General features: G+C 38.1%; 1 protein-coding gene across 5 annotated transcripts in view; it reads left to right on the plus strand.

Annotated features, from left to right (window-relative positions):
- The first annotated feature begins 8878 nt into the window (after nucleotides 1-8878).
- The window catches only part of BMP5 (bone morphogenetic protein 5), a 55879-nt gene continuing 40826 nt past the window's right edge, over nucleotides 8879-23931 (plus strand). The window contains exons 1-2 of one of the 5 annotated variants that reach the window (XM_046938514.1): nucleotides 8882-9497; nucleotides 9715-10082. In XM_046938514.1, coding sequence (XP_046794470.1) covers nucleotides 9487-9497; nucleotides 9715-10082 — 379 coding nt within the window. In that variant the 5' untranslated portion in view covers nucleotides 8882-9486. Of the gene's footprint in view, nucleotides 10083-23931 lie in introns of all 5 variants that reach the window. The other 4 variants (XM_046938515.1, XM_015284820.4, NM_205148.5 and 1 more) reach the window with 4 other exon arrangements.

Here is a 23931-nt window from a genome sequence, read left to right on the forward strand (position 1 = left end):
GTAGTGTTTGTTAGAACAGCATAATTCCAAGGCCAGGCAGAAATAGGGGAACTATGGCAATAATGGGAGCTGAATCCTCACTGTACAAATGCAAGTCAGTCATGGAAAAAGTATGGTGAGAAACATAGTCTTTTAGCCTTGATCTGCTTCAGTTTGTATTTTGCTTTCAGGGTAAAAATGTTAAACCACGTGTCTCATCTGTGCATGTGCCTGTGTAGCGTTAATACTGCAGCATGTTAGAGTACAGATGCGCTGTTGAGAACTAGTTAATTTTGTGCATATCACGGTCCATCTCTGAATATCTAATTACCAGTGCGGTTTTCCTGTCAAAATGAAATAGCACAACATTTGTGGAACATACATGTACAGAGCTGACACTGTTTGTGGTTGTTGGCTATGTAAAGATATACATTCTAACACCATTAAGCCACCTGAAAATAAATCAAGAAAGAAACAAAAAGCCCCCAAACGCACAGAGCTTGTGAGGCAAGCCACAGGCAACCAGCATGGATCTGGCCATGCCTGCAGTGGGTGAAGCTCAGTGGTACCAACAGTTGCAGCAGGCTGTGTGACATGGCACTATGCAGCTTGACATGCATGGGGCTCCTCGGGCCCTGTGGCCCAGCTTCAGGATGCTGCTGAGTGGCACTTGGTGCAGGTTGTGGCTGTGGCCCTGGCCCAGGGAGCAGGAAGTCTTGGTCAGGAGAAAGCGTGGTGGGCGTCTGTTTTGCAGCCTGCACCTGTCTAGAGCATAGACAAAGAGTGTGCTTTTGGATTTAAGGCCTGTGTGGGACAGATTAAAGCAGATCGAACTGATACTGTAGCATTACACTTCACAGAGACTTAAACCTTTTCTGATGAGGAGAACAAAAATCTCCATTAAAAAGTACGGAGCAACTGAAGTCACCAGAAGACAGTTAATAATGACCCATAAAATGAACCTGATCTTCCAGTGAACAATATAAAAATTCATTTAAAATATTTAACAAAGAAAGACTACTACAGGCGAGAGTCTCTTTTACAAGAGCGTCCTGGCAAGAGGGGCAGCATAACAGTCAATTATTACAAACAAAATCCAGGTTTCTTAATTAAAATACAAAATACTGGCTCTGCTGTGTAGCCTGTAATAAGTTATGTCTTGAGAAGACTGTAATTATGCTGGCGCCTGCTAGTGCCGCCATACTTAAGTCTGTCACCATTTCCATTATAAACCCCATTTTTGAACAATTTATAACTTAGCCATAAAAAATAATTTTAGATTGAAACTTGGCAAAGAGGTTCTTAGACATAACCTTTTTTTTTCTTTTTCTTTTTCTTTTTCTTTTTTTTTTTTAATACAAATAATCTGTTCGGTCATCTTTTAGTTGTTTTGAGGAGAGAACTAAACAGGCCAGAAGTTTTATGGTTTTGAAGCTTTCTGGCCATTCTCTAGTATAAACATACTTTCTTTTTTCATCAGCATCAAGAGTGTCCTTCATTGCTTGGAAGCAGAGGATCTTAGCTCTTTGAAAGTCCATAAATACAGAAAAACAAACTTCAGCATTCCTTGTGGAAGCAGTGAAGACTCATGAACATTACAATGGAAAAATGAGAACAGACAGAAATTAGTTAATCCTGGGCCTCAGGAGAAATCACAGCAAAAGGTTTCTGCTTCTGAGACAGCTTAGTTCCCAGCAGAGACCTGCAGCACTTTCTCGTGCCTGAGGAAGACATGGCTGGAATCAGAGGTAGCAGTATCTCACGGGTCTTGAGTGGAGAAGGCCAAACCTGAGGCTTCCTTAGCAGCTCCTTGTATATGCTTCTTCTGGAGCTGCTCACAGGGTGCTGAGGAAGAGATCTGCCAGAAAATCATAGAATGTTCTCATTAACTTGTTTCAGTGCACTTTTTATCACCAAAGATAAAAAAGAAAACAATGAGCCCTGAACATACTGGACATCAGCTCTGAAAAAAGGACCATGAGAAGGTATACCTGTTTACTTGGGCTATGCTGAAGCTATTCCTGTTAAGCATTATTGATGTAACAACTGAGTAAACTACAGAAGTTCCCTGTCTATCATCCTAATCTGAACAAAAAACAGTTTATTTTTATGACCCAAAGCTGAGTTTCTAGAGAGGCAGATACATTCTTTGATGAGTAATACTGAACAACAAATAGTAAATACCATGAAAATATAATTGTGTAACTACTTCCCAAAGGAAAAGATTGTTTCACAGTCCCAGTCTGCATCTGTAGCTCTTATAATTTACATGACTTTAGTAGAATTCCTCTAGGACATACGATTTGTTCCAAATTAAAGGTCTGAATGTTAAAAAAGGATCACTGTAGGTGATGAACCTAAAGAATAGAACAGATGGACCACTTGTACATCTCTACCATATTTAGATTACCATGCAGTTTTGGATGCAAAGTTTATGATCTAAATTATTCTTTTCTTGCCTAAGCCTGTCTCATGAGGGACATGCATTACTCTAATTAACATCATGCAAATCCTGTTTACAAAATTCCAGCTCTATAAAGGAAAGCTTAGCAGCTAAAGTGATCTTTTAATGCCAATATGCAGATTTTAGTGAAAAGTAGGTAAATGCTTTGCCTAGTATTTCAGTTTTTGTCAACCACTGTAACAAAGCACTAAGGAAAACAAGTGAGTTTTCTAGGTCAACAGCACAGACAGTCTTTTCACATTATTCTTTTGCTTTGCCAGCTTACCACATGCTGGTTTCAATAGATTGTTTGTATTAGTAAATTTTGGCAACCATTACCTACTGTTGGTTAAAAAAAAATTAATTCATCAGCTGTGACAAATGGTAATCATTTGTAAGATAAAGGCAAGATTACGTGCTAGAAGGGAGTATGATCTAATGAGAGAAATTCAGTCAGGCAATATTTCATTTCAAAGAGTTGCGTTATGGCCACTGCTGCCACACTGCTTCTGCCTGTTGTCTACTTGAACCGACCCAGCCACAGAGATTTCAAATATGTGTGTTATGTTAACACAGTTACCTGTCCCAGTTTGCTTGCTATCCTGTTTTGGGTTCTTGCAGTGATAACTCAGAGCAAACACAAAAGATACAATTAATGTCCTTCCTGACTGAGGTAGTATGAAAACAGTACCAGCACCTGTTTTCTAATATTACCGGACCACTCACAAAATGTCAGGTATTGTATTGATCATTCTTAGTCAAGCCCAATGTTGCCTTTTCCATACAGCATTCTGTAGCTTGACTGTTGCCAGTTCCTTAGCTGGGTCTGGGCTATACCCACAGCGGATCACCTTGCTTGAAGAAGTTTTCATGGAAAGACCAGCCAATACGCACCAAAGACTTTAGGGTGAGTTTAGTCTTTTTCAATGGCCCCATGCACATCTTCTGCAATCTTCGTCACACAACAAGAGGTGACTGGTCTCTCAAGGACTGCATGATTCGTGGTAGTGTTTGTTTAATTGAATGTAGCTCCTCTTTTACTGCCTGAGAGGCCAGCTGATCTTTTACAAAAGGGTAAACATATTCCTAAACAAAGGAAGTCATTTTAAAAGAAGAAAAGATCTGTCTGCAGGTATGTGAGTACAGAGAAAAGAAATGCGAAGGGCAGAGAAAAACAGTGGAAATGGGGGGGTTAAAGGTTTAAAGTTAAAAATCTGAAAAGAAAGGCCATGTGGCATCAGAGGCAGCATATCCAGAAGCAAGGAGACATAACGGGAAGAAATACAGGAAAGAGAGGTAGCACATACGAAACAAGGCACAGGAAAGTTATGAAAACAAGCCTGCAGTTTGCAGAATGATTGCGAGACTGCTGTGTCGTACAGCCGCCAGTAGAGGTGCTAAAGCCACAGCTATAGAACTTAGTGGCAAAACGCTCAGGGGAAGAAATAAATCCTGAACTGAGATAGATGGAACGTTTCAAGAAATGAACAGTGGTGCAATGCAGCTATTTGAGGGGAATCAGCGCAGACGTGAATTTTTAAACTTCTCTGTAGGTGAAAACAAAAATGCAGCCAGCAAGAGGCAGAAGGGGTTCCCCACAAAAGAACAAAGGGAACATCAGAAAATTCCTATGGAAACGCTGTAACCTGCAAACAATGAGAGCAGGTACCAGTGTGCAGCTGGGGCACAATAAAACCCTCTACAAGCTGAGCCAAGAATAAGCTTCTTAAAAAGTGCTATACTTTGCTACTTAGAAATGTTGCTCTTGTCCAAGTGTTTTGTATTTGCCTCAGTGCAGTTCTTTTTTTTTTCTTTTTCTTTTAACTAATTAGAGGTTTGTTATAAACCAAAGGGGATTTCTGGGAGCTCTTTGGGTTTGTAAATTATGCAAATGGCAGCACTGTGGTGCTGGATCGTATTATTAATTGTATATTTTGCGGTTCATGTATTCTTAAGAGTACGTGTAAAACAAGTTCTTCCCTTTTTATTTTTTCCGTTCTCAAACACAGTAAATTATAAGAAGTCTTCAAGCAGATTACAGAATGATTTCTATTTTTTTTTTTTTAATCCTTGAAAAGAATGCCTTGTTAATGCTGGAGGCTGTTTTGTGCTGAAAGCTTTACAACATCTTGCGCATGCAACGAACAGGACAAACTTCACAGATTATACTTTAGAGCTGGGGTTCCTTCTGCAACTTTTAAACAAAGTGTTCTATCAAATGCCATCTGTAAGATGCCTGATGAGTTAGCTCTTGGACTGATACGTGATTGTGCAGGAACTTCTGAAATTCTGAATGAAAAGCTGATTGGTAACCAAATAAATTGCTCTATAACATCAGTATTGAACACTTGTATTAAGCAAACTTTGCTTTGCAATGCGTTTTTCTGTCTGCAGCGTAAAATAGAAGCACTCTCCCTATATAATGCTTAGCAATCCTCAGGAACGTACGTAAGGGATACAGACATTGTGTAAAACACCAGTGGTTACCCTAAAATTGAGGTGTGAGGAGCACAGCACAGCTATCATTCTGTCTGGATATGAAGTTTAATAAAGTAATCACACAGAACAAATATTCTGTTCCAGTAATGATAGTGTTTCTGCACATGAAATGCTTCCTGTCTCTCAAGTAGCAAACACTGTGAAGTTATCCCAAGTTAAAGAGTTTTATATAGATATGCTACATTTATAATATTGTAATCAATTTATTTCCCAACTGCCAATTTCTGCAGCTAATGCAGCCAATTTTCACACTTAGTCAATTACAAGTGGAATTCCCTTTGCATTAGGAGACATGTATTTCATTGACACAGGAAAATATGTTTGTTTTTCTTTAACATGTTTGCAGGGTAAAAATACAACTTTCATAAACCATTCAACTCAATGAATGAAGAAAAAGAAAAAGCAAAAGATATCATGCTTGGACATTTGGAACATACAAAGATAGGCACACTTATGCTCAAAAGCTTGTATATATACAGCTGATGCCCAAACCTCTGTAAATTCAACTTAGAGGTAAGTAGTATAGCAGGTATGCCAGACAACAGTGTCTGTGTAACATTTCTGCCCCTTGAAGAATATAGAAGACTTGTTTTTTATTTTGCTGGAGAATCTGTAATTTTAACCCCTAGTTATTTTCCTGCTTTTGTGAATCCTTTTTATAAAAGTTTCTCTGTGCACCTTTTTCAGCATTAACCTTGCAGAGACAGTAATGACAGACTTACACATTTTGAACAGTGGGTCATCTGTTTATGCATTATATAAATGCCAAGTTTAGCTGGTCGTTAAGGGGGAAAGAGCCAGCAGAACCAATCAGATTGCATGTGTAGGCTTCGGACACAGATTGCAAATATCTTGGAAAGGATCTGTCTTTTATTCTTTTTTTTGCATGTGGCAGACAGTTACGGAGACCCGCTCTTGCAATGAATCTCTGCAAGCTGATGTGATAGTGAGGATCCAGTGAGTTACTGCACTTGGTGGCCCTCCACTGATTTTATTTCTCAGTAATGGGCACTGCCCATAGAATCAACCTCACCCTTAACGATTGCAGTAGCCTCTGGAGAACAATAATTTTTTTCACTGTCGCAGTGTTAGGATCCATTGCAATCCAAGTCTGTTTCATGACTTATAATATTTGCTCTAATATTGTTTAGATTGGTGCATCCGTAAGAAGCTTCGAATCTGCTTATTCTTCGTCCATAAGCCACATTATTTAAGAAATTCACCTTTCTCCTTCCTAGATTGTGCTGCATGTGTTGCCCACACGGTGCTCTGCTGTTGCCTTGCTTCTGGGACCCTGACCCCATGTGCTCCTCTGCCAAAGATCTGTCCCAGTATGAGCTCCCTTGTGTGTCATTTTGGTTTTCCTCTTTATTTTCTTACTTTGTTACGTACCAGATAATTACTGGTCAGGTGATTTCTTATGTTGCTTTCTGGTTGAGTATCTGGGGATGAAAGAAGGTCAATCTGTGTATATGTTTTATATTCTGGAATTTCACTTTTGGATGCAGGGTAAAGCTAGAATCTCTGGGGCATCTTTTTTAAATCCCTTGGTTTGATTCTGGGTCAATAATTTATACTGACCTCAACTGTTATTTAGATTTGAATGTATCCGAATGTGGCATGAACATGGCATTTCTTTTAAGTTTTAATATTATGCAAACAAGTCGAAATAAGTTTTTATTGTAAAACTTGAAACACAGATCTAAGATGACTTTGAAACTGAACCCCAAGCTAAACAGAATCCAGATAGCTGTGCCAATATATTTTTATATTTTATCAAATAAAATATCTTGACATGCTGAAATTGTATGTGGTATTTTTCTCTGGAAGTAAATTGGTTCATATTGGAAACATGAAATGGGACCTATCAGCTCTTAGAGAGTCCTTTCATTCCTCTAGCAAAGGCTTTCATTTTTAGAGCTGGCTATATCTCACGTACATGAGAGATCCACATTAACCATGACTGTTCATGGAATGCAGATTTATTACATAAGGTCATTGTGTTTATATTAATAACAACATGTTTATTTTTATGCTCTACTCATGGATGTTTGATAGCTCAGTGAAGAGGAGGTTACTGTAAAATAAATCCATTGTATTAGTTTGCATCTTTGGTTATGGCTCCGTCTGGAAGCGGCAGGAGCTATTTTCATCAACCACACAATTACTAGGTTGTCCTACCTCGTTTCTATCTAGAAAGTTGTTTACAAGGTAAAATCATCCTCAAACTTGAGACCGTGTTTGGCTTTTTCAATAGGAAGAGATTAACTAAATACAGGACTCCAGACACTCTAGTGGGATAATATAGGAAGTTTCTATTGCTGGCTGTACTGATGGGCTGAGGACTTAAATCCTCTGAGCAATCAATCCATGGGCTTTTATGAACGCTTAGGGAAAAAAAGAGAATATACTGCTGGAAAAGAGAAATAAACCTTGTTGCAAAATACACGATGGGCTGATTCAAAAAAGACATATATATGGTAAAGTCGCATGTATCATTACAACTGTCTGAGCAGAACAAGTGAAAGCAAAACAAAAATGGAAATGATGGTTCTCTTCTAACAAATGGATGTTGGGGGGAAACCTTAATGAAGGAAAAAGCATATTCTGATTTTGAGTGTTTTTCCACTAAGAATAGGAGAGCTTTTGCTAAATAGCTTCATTAATTTCAGTGTTAATCCAGCAGGTCTAGTATGAGATAAATCCTTCCTTGGTAAAAGCATTGTCTATTATGTGTGTTGATTTATGAGAGAGAATCAGCTATATTTTAATGATAGTTGGACTGGACTGTAAATACAGACTAGGAGTCACAATATATGAGAAAAGCTCATTTGTACTTAGTATACTAGATAAATTGTTCCTGGCTTCTTAGGGTGTGACTATACTTGCTGTCACACTCCCAAGTTTACTCAAGGACTGTGTGATTTGCTGAGTAGGTGCTAGTCATGTAAGAGAAAACCCGTCGGGATGCATTTTATATACCTGTTTTTTTCCTCAGCGTCATGTGTTTTATTAACTTTTTTTGTCCTCCCCCCACCCCCATCAAAGGCAAATCTCCCCAGGACGAGGCAAACTGTAGGAGTGAGAAAATGTGACCACAAACAATCTGAGCGGTATGAAATTTAACACTGTGATTTTTGTTTTAGTGAGAGGAAAACACCAGTTGCTGGCTCTCATAAAATCCTAAGCTAAATCCTAACTGTGTATGTAGCAATTTTAAAATCTTTTTTTTCTTTTCTTTTTTCTTTTTTCTTTTTTTTTTCCCTTCAGTTCAGCTGTTTCTTTCTCCAGTTAATAACAGGTTGTGGGATTAAATCTCAGCTTTTGATATTTACTGGGAAATGTAGTACAGTAATTTATGAGTCAAAATCTACTTTGACTAAATTATCATTGCAAATTACAATTTATGAAAGTTGTTACTCTGACCATAATTACACCGTTGGCTATGCACAACTTGAAATCTCGCTTGCTGAATAAATTTGTTTTCATTCAGAGTGCATTCCTGGCATTTTTAGAGAAGGGTGAATCAAGCCTAACAGACAAAATTTCCTATGGAATTTGTTAAAAAGATCACCTTTATTTGCTAAGCCTACCTAAAATATAAACATTTCTTGAATTAATGAGATGCTATTTTGGTCTGCTATAAGGGTTTCATATTCAAGGTTACGAAACTATAGACTCCTGAGTAGAGTCGCAGGAGCTTCCACATTACGCCAAGCCTTCAGCTATCTACATATCCTAAAACTGCTAAAATTAAAAGTGCTTGCTTGGATATTCTGCAAGCTGCCAGGAAAGAAAAAGCAGTCGATAGGCAAATTAAGTGCATTACTGTAAACTGGGGAGGGGGGGGGGAGGTTTAAAGCTTTGTCTGGCAACAGAAGGGTTAAGGACTTTTTTGCTATACCCGTTTCAAATTACAATGAGAAGCCTCTTCTTTCCCAGCAGGGTTGTGCTTACATTAGTCTTTAGATCTCTCTTGAAGAGAGCTGTTATATTTGTGCCTGCTAGAGTTGGAAATAACAGTTAAGAAGCTGAAAAGGGTTGAATGGATTTACAGACGGTTTTTTTTTTCAAGTAAATTCATGGCAACACATTAATTTGATTAGTACATGCTTTAGAATTACTTTACACTCAAGCGCTTCAAAAGATGTTAACGTTATCACCAGGCTGCTGGACAGATATGTGTTACACCACCAAGGTACAGATCAAGACTAATCTGTGACTCAGGATTTATCTTGGGAAGAGCGCAAGGTGTACGAAGAACTCAGAATAAGAAGGGAAGATAACTCTGGGAACTACAATGTGTCAGAAGAACAGCTCTTGCTGATACAGCTCCCCACCCAAGACCTGGTTATCTAAGGTTTATATAGGAATGCCTAGGTCAGCTGACAAAATACTGGTCTTCTGCTCCATAAATGCAGAAAAAACGATAACAACAGTGGAAAATTGGAAGTCTGAATTTCAGCTTTCTTAGAAATAACTGCAACCTGACACATTCCATAATATTTAAACAGGGTGGGGGGAGAGAAATCACCAAAGATGTTACGTTTAGAGATGACATTGACATGAAGAATAGGTAAATTTTGTTTTTCAGCCACTGGGAAAGCAGACCTCATAGGAACTCAGGACAAGTAGGAGAAAAGATTTTTTTTTTCCTTGTTCTTTTTCTTTTCAAAGATGAACCTAACTGCACTCAAAGCTTTCGTGGGCTTGCTCTGGAATTGCTGGGTTCTGGTGGGTCACGCACAGGGAGGTTTAGGAGACAATCATGTCCATTCGAGTTTTATTTACAGGAGGCTGCGGAACCATGAAAGAAGGGAGATTCAGAGAGAGATTCTCTCTATCCTGGGTCTACCTCACAGACCCAGACCATTTTCACCAGGAAAGCAGGCTTCTTCTGCACCCCTCTTCATGCTGGACCTGTATAATGCCATGACAAATGAAGAGGATACTGAGGAGCTGGAGTACTCACTGAAGGGATCCATGGCAGGGGAGAGCAGAGGGATGCGGAAAGGATACCCTGCCTCTCCAAATGGATATTCGCGGAGAATACAGTTGTCTCGCATGACCACCCTGGCCACACAGAATCCACCCTTAGCCAGCCTGCACGACACCAACTTTCTGAATGATGCTGACATGGTCATGAGCTTTGTCAATTTAGGTATGTCAAAGTTTTTTTTCTTGTTCTTTCTGCTCTGTTTGATGAACTGCTAGGCTGATCTTGGAGGGCTGAGAGAGGGAAATGTCGCAGCCGGAGCGTAACCTGTTCTAAAACAGCAGGATTGGGCCCTGGCTGCTGTGCCACTTGCAAAAGAAAAGTTGTACTAACGGTGAAGTAGCTACGTTGTAGGTGGCCATGGAAAAAGATTTTTCTCACTGTTTATATAAAGTCAGTTTCTATAACTCCCCTCTGCTGGCTTCTGTTTTCTTTCTTTCATTGATGTAATGAAAATTCTAGCCTTAGGCCAACTAACTCCTTTTTTTTTTTTAAATCTCAAAAAGTCAAACACTTATGCCTATTGCTCGGTTATTTCCCGCACTGTTTTGTTTAAAGCTCAGACATGAACAAACATCAGTTGTTAATATTTTAAAACCCAGAATGTTATGAAAAGGGAAAAGTCAAGCCATTTCTGGGGGGGGGGGGGGTTGGGAAGATTTCTTAGGTTATTTGGGATTTTTTTTTCTAATGGTAAGAGTCAGATTTTTATTATCTTTTCAGCTGGCTGGCTGGATTTTATATAATCTGTTTCTGTTTCTTTGTTATTTCTATTTAATAACCACAGACTGTGTTTTACTACACTGCCATGGTGCTCAAAGTCTGCAACAGTTCTTATTTTCTGCCATTAATCAATTAGAGAATTAAACACCAGAAACATGCAAGCAAAGAATGCTTTTGAAAATTGTATCATATCAGACACAAAACCTGATAAAACTAAATTATATTGGCTTCCGAGTACAATAAACATGCTTACCAGTTATGTTGTGGTTACAAAAGCAGTTACAGATTTCTTTAGTAGAAGGCAACCTAAATCTCATTAAGAAAGCTTCAAATAATTCATGAAATGTATTTACTATTTTTATAAGTAATTTAAATGCTGCAGGACTCATAAAGCTATCTAAAAACTTCTCGTTTGATCTGAATAGTAGGAGATTTAATTGGAAACTTCTCAGTAAGCTCATACAAAATCTGATAAAACCCTGCTTTCCAGGATAATGCTTTCTGTAGAAACTTTTTAAACAATGGCACATGTTCTGAAATACCTTCCGATTATCACACACGCTCTGTACCTTTTATGTCTACCAGGTTTTTAATCCCTGCAGCAGGATTAAAAATGTTTCCAAACACTAAAGTCCTCAACAGCTAAAATCTCTGGGAAAAAAAAATGACACCCTGGAGTTTAGTTGGCATAGTAGTAAAATTACATTTGTTTGGCAGATTGGGGGGTGTTTAATTCTGAGATCTTTTTTTTGTTAGGAGTAACATATGTCTGAACTCTAAATACATTTGCTTGTTGCTCTTGCTCCTGAAATAGCAGGGTAGAAGAAAATGAAATCTCTGTTTTTGGAAAGTGTGTTACTCATCCTTAGGAAAGAGTTACTTCTTATCTCTGCATTTCTTTTAACTTATCATCGGATGACCCGATTCACCCAGGGTGGCTGGAATACACTGAGTTTAAAATGGCAGTGTTACAAAGAAAAATTAGGAATGCTCTGATCTCTTCAGCATTCACAAGGTCCTGATCCTGCAAACTTTTTTCCCACTTGTCTTGTGAAAAACCCTCCGTGAATATGTCGCAGACCATTTCATCAGTGGCACTGATGGCTGTTAACATGGGACCTTCTCTTTGATTTCAAGAAACATCTCTCGTTTCAGGAGGGCTTCTTGCACTTCATGAGTGCAAGTCTCAGGGTCAGTGTCAGACGTGTGCTGGCCTGATCCTGCTGTGCTTTCCCAGATGAAACTCCTCTCTGGGAGGCTACAGGTTTCCAGTGTCTTACCTTAACTGGGAAGTTTCTAATGTAGTCTCATTTTGTGGGGAAGGAAGCACTGCCTTGAGATAGCTGTTAGGAGAAGTTAAAGTCTGTGTATATTTCACCTCGTGTTTCAGAGCTGTGAAAATTGGAGTGTTATTTTTCTGGTGAGTATGGTCAATAGACTCAATTTAGCTTACAGGAGAAAAAAAACAGTAAATAGCAGTTTTTGTTTGTGCTCTGTAAAATTAAAATATGTCTCAGCTTTTAGTGAGGCTAAACCCTAATTCACTTCAAATGCCCTTCTATACTCCTTGGTTATTGTGGTTTATCACGTATTCCACCATGTAGGTTGCGTAAGAAATATTGACGACTGATGTAGATTAGCTTCAACGTTTTTATTAAACAATCCTATGTTTTGTTATAATTAACATAATAACAAAATAAATCATGGAAACAGGTAACCATTTCATATGATTTACGCCACATAAGATTGTGACAGATGAGGGCAAGCTCTTTTAATATACAATGGGAAAAAATATGCAGTGATAAGTGAATGCTAACACTGTACCTTAAAATCAATAAATGCTGGTGCAGCACAGTAATAATTCAAAAGGTTTTAGATTTGAAGCCCCAGTCAACTTGCATCAAATTAATCTGCACTGGAAAAACTATTCACCATGTTCATACTTGCACACTATTAATTACATAAGGTGTAATTATAAAGCTTTATTAATCATGTTGATATTTTAAATTGAAATTTTTTGTATATAGTTGCAGCCAGTTACATTATTTTAAGATAAAAATATTTTATTAAGAATTATTAAGCATTAGATTGAAAAGACTGAATAGGATTAAAAAAGTAAAGTAAAAAGAGGGGCAAGGACAAATAATATTATACTAAAGAATAGAAACTGGAATGCATATGTTAATTCTGATAAAAAATCAACCTGTCAGAGCTGTGAATACCTCACTTTCCAAAGCAAATTTGAAAAATAATCATCAAGGGAACTGCAATTCATCAAGCAACCAGTGAGAAAAACAAGATTGCATTTACTTCTCCTGAAGTTCAAATTGTAAACACCTGCTCCTTACACCAGAATTTCCATCTCTTTCTTTCTTGAAAGATACAACAAGACAGAGAATATGCCTTGTCCTGTGCTTTGTATAAGACTGTGTGCATTGGCAGCTCTCCATAAATATTGATGACTGTAGCAGAAGAGTTAACTGGGGTTGGTCCAGCAGTCAAAGAATAAATTCTCCACTAAATACACTGGGGTTTTCAAAGATCTGATTATATCACCTACAAGTTCAGGACTTTGTTTTCCTCACTGAGTGTTTTTTATCCTGTTGTTACATTTTATTATATTGTTGCAAATCCCTGAATGTTTAGAGTTCTGGCATCTTCTTTTTGGCTGATCTCCTAAAATGACATATATAAGATACCCTGTTCTTCCGAGAACAGACAATGCTAATGTAGCTCTACGCACTTTTGTGCTCACTCAAAATTTAGTTGAGGAAGGACTTTGCTAAGATAAATGTTAGCATTCCTACCCCTCACCTCTCACCAAAAGAGAGGGCTCAAATAAAAACGTAGATGTGCCTGAGACTGGGAGAAACAGCAGGACTTTTTGAAACTACAGTTAAGCATTTCAAGGACTGAATTTTACGTTGGCATCAAAGTAATCATTAAATCCACCGGACTTCCATGTTCCTTCTCATGCAATTCAATTGTTCTGTATTTTCATTGGTATACAACACATCTGTGATTTTTTTTCTAAACAGATTGCTGCATTTGCTAAGCAAATCTGTTTTCTTTCTCCATATTTTTCTGTGAATTGATTCATGCTTTATATGTAATTGGGGGTAAATATATAAAAGCTTTGTGGTTTTTTTTGACGTGCTTTTTTTTCTTAGCATCTAAATTAATTTCATAAACTCAGATGAGAAGATTAGTGTAAAATTTGTGCCTTTGAACAGCCCTATGCTAATTTAGATTACAGTGCAATATTATGCAGATTTTTAATTATTAACACATCATCAAAACACCTTTTCTTCTTCACACTCAATGTGATTCTGTAATTTTAATTAACATAGCAAATAATTAAACACACTCTCTGTATCAGTTTTTAAATCAGACATGGAAATCCAAGTGAATATTGCCTATTGGAGGCACAGAAGACTGTTCATTTTAGTCCAGTTTCTCCACCCCAAGGTCGCACACTGTCTTGTTCTTCTTTAAAACACTGAACAAATACATAAATTCACAAGATTTACAGTCCATTGTGTTCAGCCAAGAATGCTAACATGGTAGAGCATAACTTTTATAGAGCTCCTTTAAGAATCCTACAGTACATTAATCCACAATGAATACCTGTACAAACATTTTTTTTTGTTTCATCCAAGCAAGAAAATGTTGCTAAATACAACCAGACATGAAGTGTATTTAGTAGCTCGTTTCATATTTAAGCTAATTCAGTTTCTTCAAGATAAAATATCACCAGTGAGGGATATAGAGTGCTAAGCCATAAAATATCAGGGATTGTGGAAGGGGAGCTGGTTTTGAAGGATACCTGCAAGGCCTCAGGATTGTTAACTTCTCCCCTCCAAGTTTAGGAATGAGCGTGCCTTCTTTCTTTCTTTCTTTCTTTCTTTCTTTCTGTCTGTCTGTCTGTCTGTCTGTCTGTCTGTCTTTCTGTCTTACACTCTCCCTTCCTCCCTTCCTCCCTTCCTTCCCTTCCTTTCCTCCTTTCTTTTATCCTTTCTCTTCCTCTGTCTCTTACTCTCCCTACTTCTCTCTCCCACTCAATTTCAGATGTTGCTGTCTTAATTTTAACATTATGTGAATTTCCTTGGCGATGGTACAGTTTTAGTTTGTAAAATGCAGTCTTCTAATGAAAATATTGACACAGTCTTAAGTGAAGTGACAGAAATAGTGCTATTATCTTGCCATGGACGGAGGGATGCTATTACAAAGATAAAACTTGTTAAATAACAAATAGACTCCATGTCATTATGTGTGGACTTGGATCAATACCAAGAAAAAATGAGAAAATATTTATGAAGCTTTTTAAATGGCAACCAAAAGTCAATAAGATGGTGTTTTTCACTCTTTTCCTTAAAATTCAGAGCAAATCAGATCAAGAAGGTCTCACTTAATCTTTGCCTTTACGCTTCACTGGTATCTTGAAATCCCAAGATTTTTTTTCCCTTCGTGAATTTTAGTCACCCAATCAGTGAGCTGAAATTATTTGTTGTCACCTTGGTACCCAATCAGGCACTAGAAGTAACTTTTAATAATGGAAAGATTTTCTGTGCTCAAATTAAATGTTAAGGCAGCTTTTTAAACAGGTTAATTTATTTATTTCAAGAACAAAAGGACTTTTCTAGCTGGCTGACATTTCATAAAAATCCTCACCCGATCTTTACAATTCATTAGTCAGATTTAACCAATTTTTGTGTGATGACAGGGCGAGTTGTTCAGAATTGTTTTTGATTTTGAGCTAGAAATATTTTCCATGCTTCTTTTTGGAATTTTAGTACATTTGTTGTTTTCTATTGAAATATTTTTATTTCTTTTTAAAATCTTTCATGTTACGTGAACTTTATGAACTATGTAGTTTTCCCTCAAAATAGGTTTGTGTGTAATCCATAAATATCATCATCTAACATAATAATGTTTTTTATAACTGTCAATTATTTCTTTGCCAAAGTTAACACTTAAATTCAAGCAAATTATTGTATCTACTCAGCCAAAAAATTGTCAAGCTCTCCATTAACTGGGGCATAAAACTGTCTGACTTTTCTTGCCGACAGATTTGAAAGAAATTGCAGATAACTGAAGAGAAACTGATTTAGCAGATGGTTAGACATGCATGGTGAAAAGCTATATATATGCATGCATATATATAAATATATATTGTTAATAATATTTTTTCCCATTGGGAAGAATGGCTGACCCAGTTCCGCTGCTTCTTTAGAAAGCGCTGCTTTCCAGACTAAACACAGACTTTGGGTGGGGTTGTGGGGTTTGTATGTATTGTACAGTACATATTTTCCCAGGAAAACACAATCTCGAAGTGACTCTGGCCAGCCATGAAAGAGGAGGGCGGCTCGCGGAGACGCCTCAGTGCAGAGGATGTGAGGGAGGAATCGGCCCGACATGAGCTGAGTGGAAATCCTCTTGGTTCTCCTCCTAAATCCTACTTTATATGCTTAGATAACAGGACAGCTCTGGCACATACGTGATCTCCTACACTCATTGCTTCTGTCATTATTTTCTCTGGATGTTACATTATGCAAAGAATTTCACCATGGTTACCTGCCTTCTTACTGCCTGAGTTATGGCAGTAATTACAAGATGGGCAGTTCCTTTTTCTTCTCTTTTTAGCCATGGCAGCTCCTTTCAGCTCGCTTTCATGGGCCCACAGGCTAATGGAGTTTTGCAGAAAATTGATTGATTATAGTCTGATCATGCTAGGTGTTGTCTGGTGTTTCCACATAGCTGAGAATGAACAGTTTATGAAGTGCCAATTGCAGCCTCCAGCTAAAGAAAGACTCCCCAGGGCTACAGGAGGGCTCTAGCTGCTAGCAGACTTCATAATGATTTCCCACACTTTCCCCATCCTCTCCTGCTTGTCCTTTCCCTTGTCTCTAGCCCCCTTCGCCTGGGCAGGGTCACTGAACTTTAATTTTCTGTCAGTGGCGATCAGCTGGGGAAAGGATTAAAGGGAGAGAAGCGGTGAGAGCGGGCGACGGCGCGGGAGATGGTGGAATGAGGGGAGGAACGAGAGAAAAATGGCAAAGCTCCGAGCAGGCCTCAGAGGGAACAGAAGCCTCTGCTCAGCAGGCAGCAGCCTGTGGGCCTGGGAAAGGTTCTGGACAGAGGCACAGTGTGTGCTGGGAGGCAACTGGTGTTACTGGGAGTTTCCCGTAGGTGTTGTGAAGCAGAGCATTGCACAGGACAAGGCAATTACAGAGGCGTGGTGGAACAGCAGTTTAATGGTAGGGAGAAGAAGGTGCAAGCAGACAGAGAGAGATGAACAGAAGAGAAAATGAGAGAGAATGTCATAAATATAGATAATTTATAATTGAAAGAGAAAATAAGTCAGGGCTTGGTTTCCTGTTTCCAGAAAGCCTTGCAGGTGAAGGGAGTGGTTTTCTTCTCGATCCCTCATGGCAGAGCTGCTACCTCACCCCCCAGCCATCTCCCCAGGCAAAACTTCTCATTCCTGCAAAATAAAATGCAGCCCTCCCCACCTCCAGTATGTGTATGCAGGGAGCGCACAGACGGCCTACTAACGTTTATGGTCATAAATAACATAGAAGCTAGCTTTTAAAAACCACAGGTTAAAGGATGAGGGCTGCCATGACGCACACAGAGAGATTGAGATCAGAGGAGAAGCTAAAAGGGGTCGGGAGAAACAATGAATCCCCTTGTTCTTAGTAATATTTATGAGTGCTCCATTGCACCTAAAGTTCATATTTTATTGGCTAGGCCATGGGGTTTCCCCATTTGCTCATCTCTTAAAATAACACCCTTGGTTAAAATTTCCTATAAAACACAGAAGTGCTACAGCAGGCAGAACTTGTCAACCCTGACAACTACATTATGTGAGTTTGTGGGTGAGGTACACCTAGCAGGAGCTGGTTTCTGTTTGGTATTCGATTATGAATTTGTTTCCATACAAAAAAACGACAGTGAACCAAGCAGTTCAGTTCTCCTTTCAGAAACTTCCCATGATTATTAAGAGATGCTCCAAAAGGCGAATCTGAATTTTTAGTTTTCAACTCGTTTTTTTGAGCAACTGCTCCAATGCAATAGATTGACATCCTGGCTGCTATTAAATAATTTGATGGCATGTGTGGTATCTTGCCAGGATGCAGCTTTAGTTTGTTCCTGCTGTAATTAGAGCAAGTGAGACAACACTTTTTTAATGAATCAGAGCATACAAAGCTGATCAGGACAGCTAGTAATGGTAAAAGACATATATCTGTACCTTTGAAGAAGCAGACTTTCACTTAATCCTCTGAGGTAGAAATGTGAACTGCTGAAATTTCTTTAAGGTTTGTCTTCTGCTTAGCAATATTACTCATTCAGACCCAATAAGGACCTGGTTTGTAAAATTCTTCTGTAGACTGCATCTTTCAAATGGAATTGTTCTAATTCTCAAAAATTTGACCTAGAATAATTTGATCTAGAATAGTCATAAATTAGTAATAACTTATCTAGGTATATCTGTATAAAATATTCCTTTGAAAAAATGGTGGGGGAAATTTTGATGGGATATTCAATTCTAAGATACTACAAAATAATTTCAGAAAAAATATTTCCTCGGGCTATTGGAATATGGATAGCATCAGTTTCATAAGTAGAGGTGATAAGATATGTCCTGGCAAACCTAAACGCCAGGAGATGAAAGAGCAGAAACACTAAATGATTTCTGAGTCTGATTTTGGAGCAGTGAGGGTGGCATCCACTGGTGCATGGTATCTGGGGCCACAGAATTCTAGAGTAATGATTTGCAAAATAAATTAGTTGAGAAATCAAAAAAGTGGGTGAACAGTAGTGTGGATAATAAAGCAAAGCAAGCCCAGCATACACCTCCACAGCACCTGTTGTCTTTGTGGTGATTTATGATGGCAGAGGTGCAGCAGGGACATAACTTTTGGAAGGCCCTTCTCAAGGTGCCTCAGTTGGGTTATCTGTTTGACTGCAGGTTACAGAGTACTGGTGATGTAGAAGGGTTATCTGCTACAAGGCAACCTGATTGCCTTGTACTTGAGATGCTGCACAAAAGTCTTGCAATGAGTCTGCTCCAGCCTCAGCCTAAATCTGGAAGCTGGAGTGTGAAATGACTGAGCAGCCAAAAATGAAAAACCTGATGAGGCTCACAGAGAGTGGGCCTCAGTGTTTCAAACCACAGAATGAGGATGGGCAAAGAATTCAGTGTTCATTTTCACTTCTTTGTGCTCTCCTTCACAATGATAAATGTCCTTTATATTTTTATTTTTACTTTGCAGAGGACTACAACAGCTTTTTTTTTTCTTGTGAACTCTCTTTTTACTGTGGCTGGCTAGATCTATGAAAGATCTAGCTCCCGAGAGCCTTGAACACCTTGCCTTTCCTCCTGCTGAACTCAAGGCTTTGATACACCCAGGACAAGAAATCTTAAAACAGACAGTTTTACAAAATAATGAAAAAGAAAAGGAAATACTGGAGTTAAAGCATCAAATCTGACATTTCAGACCCGGTGTAATGCATGGTGAGCATGTGGTTAGTGAAGCTCTAGTTCCAAGAATGTAGGCTGTTGCCTCTTTGTGGCATGTGTGCATGCGTATCGGGGTGTGTGTATGGGTTTGTGTATGTAATATAGAAAGCATGTAAATCTTTTCAGTTTTAGTCACTGGGATTTTTTCCCCCTTAAATCATAATATTATTTCCCATCAATACTATGTGGCTTTAGCAGCCCTGACCTTTCATGCCTGTTTGGACCAGTGTTTATCAGATGACCGTTTGACCTCCTTGTTAATTGTACTTAATTACATCCTGTCGTAACATTTTGAAATAAGGAGGAGAGTTTATGGATCTACTCCAAAGAGCTGAAGTCTAAAAGAGCAGAAGAATTCAGCGGTATGAGGTGCTGAGTAATCTCCTAGTTAGATCAGTAAGAGCTGTGCTTTGTCCAGTTGCAAAACATAAACTGCTCCTTTTCTATTTATGATCGTTGGCATTTCTGAGAAGAAAATCCCACAGTTTTCTTTCTTCTGAGAAAGGCTTCTCTTCAGTGATTCTCAGCTTGGAGCTTTCTCTTAAGGGATCGAGGAAGGAGTGAGAAACCTATCAACAGCACTGCAAGGGCTGAAGTTCACATATGATGAGACAAAAGAGATGAACCACAAATGATCTCTCTGTGGTTTTCCAAAACTTCAGAGTTCCTTATGCTTCCCTAGCATTGCTAGTTCCCATGAGTTTATTGAAAGTTGTCTGATATTTGGTATGAGATGTTCTGCGAGTTAGTGATTTATGGGAACATCTAAGGTTTCATTAAAAAGCAGCAATTATCCTGTCATTGCAGAAAAAAAAAAAGAAAACAAATCAACACCCAGAAACAGATGCAGTTCTTCAAAATGGGCATTCTAAAGGCTCAGAAGGCAACTTCAGACACTCAATATTTTATAATGCTTTTCATATAGATGATGTCTTCTAAAACCCTTAGTGTTGATCATATTGCTTTTCTTCTGACTAAAAATGATATGCATATGCTTTCTATTGTTACTATTCTGTAGCTCACTTTTCATAAACAGATTATATTAAACGTGTTTTCCTAAATTAATGAAGACAAAAAAAAAATAAAGGTAGTTATAGCATAAAAATGCAGGTGTTGTTTATTTTATATTTAAATATATATATATACACACACATATATACCCGTAGCTAATTTAATAATTCAGCCCCATTAAATTCGGAACAGTACCAATGAATACCACGTGAAAATCTAGACCTAGGACTTCAAAAAACACACAGCTAAGAAATATACATTCATTCTTGATTTATTAAGACCCTGATAATTAGACTTTTTGGAGAATGAAGTGCCATGAAAAATTAATTGTCTGTGGAAGTGAATTACACATAATTATGGCATTATTTTAAAAGGTCTATCGTGCAGCATGAATCATAATTTAGATAAAAAATGCTACCTTGTGCTGTGCTATGAAGCTCTGGAATGATAAAGTACTGCCTATGAATCTCATATCATGAACTGAACAGAATTCTTGTGAAAGTTCAAAATTCTTTACTGATTCTTTTTCAGGGAGGAATGGCTAAAACTGAAGTTCAGTTCTACACAGTTGCATTTACACAGATGAATATTTGTACATGTTGATTTAAGTTACATGCTTCTACAATTAGAAACACAGAACTTTCTGTCTTTGGTGTAAACCTGTAGAAATTATAACTGAAATCATACAATATAAACGTGATGTTTTTTGGTTTTTTTTTTAGAATTTGGGGAGGTACAGGTATAATGACACAATATAATAGTCTTTATTGAAGTAGTTTAATAGTAAGTATTTTTGCAGGATGAAGTTCCTTGATTCCTTGACATGCTCCTCTATTAATGTCATTTTATCACTCTTGAGATGAGTATCCATTTTAACCACATCCCTTAAAAAAGTGATATTTTTTATCACTTCTTAAGACATGGAATGAATCATTTTTAGTGAGGCCTTATATCCCAAGGAGACAATAACTATAATGAGAGGGATTTATAATTATAAATATAAAAATAAATAAATAAATATAAAACTTAAGTACAGTTTAAATAACATTATCTGAAATGTATACTTGTATAAAAATTAATGGAAAATCCAGAGGTACTTTCTGCTGTAGAATGAATACAAGTTAACTGAGTTGATGCTGCAATTCACACAGTCAAGATGGAGAGACCGATGCCATTAAGATTAACAATATTTACACATATTCGTTAAAAATGCAAAACCACATAGAATGTGCTTAGTAGCATGTGTGTTTAATAGAGATCTATTGTTTCATTCAGGGATTCTTCAGGGGGCTCAAGTTAATGAAACAGACACATGTGTGAGCTGAAAGCTGGTCTCAGTTGGGACAATTCCAAAACAAGTTATGAGAAAAAGTTCAGACCTGCTCGTCATCATTGCCATACAGGAATGAAGCTTCCTTAATTAACTTTATCTCACATAGGTCAGTGGGATTTACTGTGGCCTCCTTTAAACCTTGCTGCTCCAGCTTGTTGTCTTCAGGCAGGGAGTGTGTTCTCAAGATGGAACTGGAAAAAAATCCAAAAAGATAACACTATGATGCTTTCAGTTCTAAGGATGGGCAACAGAGAGTTCTCAATCACTTTATATGGAAAACTATCAGCAAACACAAGAGCAATAGTCTAGTAGAAATAAAATTTTAGCACAGATAGGTGCAAGGGCACCTTGCTGACTGCATGCAGTAAAACACACACCAAGTATTCCTAACAGTGTTGTAATAAAAAATCGCATGGTAAATAAAAGCACTTTAAACAGGAGGCTTCTCTCTCCCTGCTCATTCTTAATGTGTGCTCAAAAAGGCACCCAAATTTTGTATGAGACACATTAGCTTAACTACTAGGAGATGGGAGAAGTCAGTGTTACAGCATATGTCATGAGCTTTGTGGGACCGTCTTTGCTATTTTGGAGATGTGTTGTTCTCTATAGATAAGAAGTTTGTCAGGAACTGAACAGATATATTATAAAACATTATGTCTATATACATGTGAGAAATGCAGCCACAGGTGGAATTACAGCAAGAATGTAAGAATGATTCAGGTACATCCATCTGGACATGGTCTTGGGCACCCTGCTCTGGGTGTCCATGCTGGAGCAGGAGTGGGATCAGATGGACCCAGAGGTTCCTACCACCTTTAACCAGTCTGTGATTCTGTGATCACATAGAAGGCTCTTCATCTTCTACACTGACATTAATCATTCCTGTTTTTTTTTTTAAAGTCATTTTGATTGTCCTGGACCTTTCTTCGCCAGTCTGTCCAAAATAACTTACTGTGAGGGATGCCTACCTGTTGTTGTCTTACCTATGACTAATCTGAGCTCTTTCATGGCACAGATACTTTCTGTGAAGTCTGTTTTTAATTTCTCTGACAGTGTCTGACAGTCAATTAGTTCCTGTCCTAAAAGAGGGTCGAAATATTCATTAACTTTGATAAGATTTAAGTTTCTTTCAGGAAAAAAAAAAAAACAAAAACACAAACACAAGTGTTTTTTACTTCTCAGTGAGGGCACTTATTTAGTATGGGGGATTATTTGTAGGTGAAATAATCTCTCCTCATGACAAATTAATTATGATCAGATTAGACCACTAGAGCTGTAGAGGAGTGGGTGCAGTCTGAATTAGAGTAAGAAGCTGTTAAAACCATGGCTAGCTCCTAAACTGGCTGTCAAAACCTGCCCTATCAAAGTGACTCAACACCTCTGTCCACTCTCCTGGTTTCTCTTCCTCTTCTCATCCCTCCCATTTGCCCCCAGCCACAATGCCAGGATCTCATCCCTGCTGTGTTTCTGGCCCTGTATCTGTTTCCCAGAATGTGGGGTATTTAGGTTGGCTGTGCTGTTGGCAATAGCAAGTAGTTGCAGTGCAAACCTTCAAAACAAGGCTGATGACTTCTCTAAGATGAAATTCCAATCTCTACATTTCTATTTTTAGGGTAATGACTTCATTAATACAGAGATTAGCTCAGTATACATAAAGTATAAATTTGAGCCCTGATTTAAGTTGAACTAAACTAGCAAGGACCATGGTCTGAGATAGGTATTTTTTTTCAAACGTGTGAATGCTGTTTGAAACATAGCATTTCAAAATACATTTCATTTACGTGTAGTAGGCCTTTCTTGACTCTGAATGAGATGCTCCTGAGGTCTTCCTCCCTTGCCATTGTTACAGCTGATTTTTACTGAATGATTAGTCAGTGTTAATGGGTATGGGTAGTATTAAAACACTCAGATGTGAGGCTAAGGAGAAAATAGTGTGTCTGGTCATATCCAGTTCACTGTGCAGTAATAACTTCCATGGATGCTCTTATGACAAAATCCACCACAGGAAATAGCTGAAGCTTTCTAGACAATGTGAACAAATTAGTGATGGTGGAGTTACTTGGCACCATTGGGTAGAAGTGAGCAGCAGAGGGTTAACATGTGCAGGAACTAAGAAGATGTGGGAAGATAGAATGTCTTCAATGTTTAGTTTTACTCCCCTGCCAGTTGGCCTATGATGATATATGACCTTTCACCCTGCTCAGAAGTTATATTCCATCTGTATACTTTTACAGTGTCAAAACAGTTATAACTTACACCTATTTTCTGACCATTGGATCCCAGAGGTATAACTTTTGTTCCTACTCATTTGCAGCTGAACTTAAGAGGGATTTCTTTTTTCTGTCATTTGTTAACCTCAAGGTTGTGTTGATCTGACATCCTGACTTTCACACACAGTCAGAAACCTGGGAATAATTGTTAGT

The sequence above is a fragment of the Gallus gallus genome, chromosome 3 (genome assembly GCF_016699485.2).
Source record: "Gallus gallus isolate bGalGal1 chromosome 3, bGalGal1.mat.broiler.GRCg7b, whole genome shotgun sequence".
Classification (NCBI taxonomy): domain Eukaryota; kingdom Metazoa; phylum Chordata; class Aves; order Galliformes; family Phasianidae; genus Gallus; species Gallus gallus.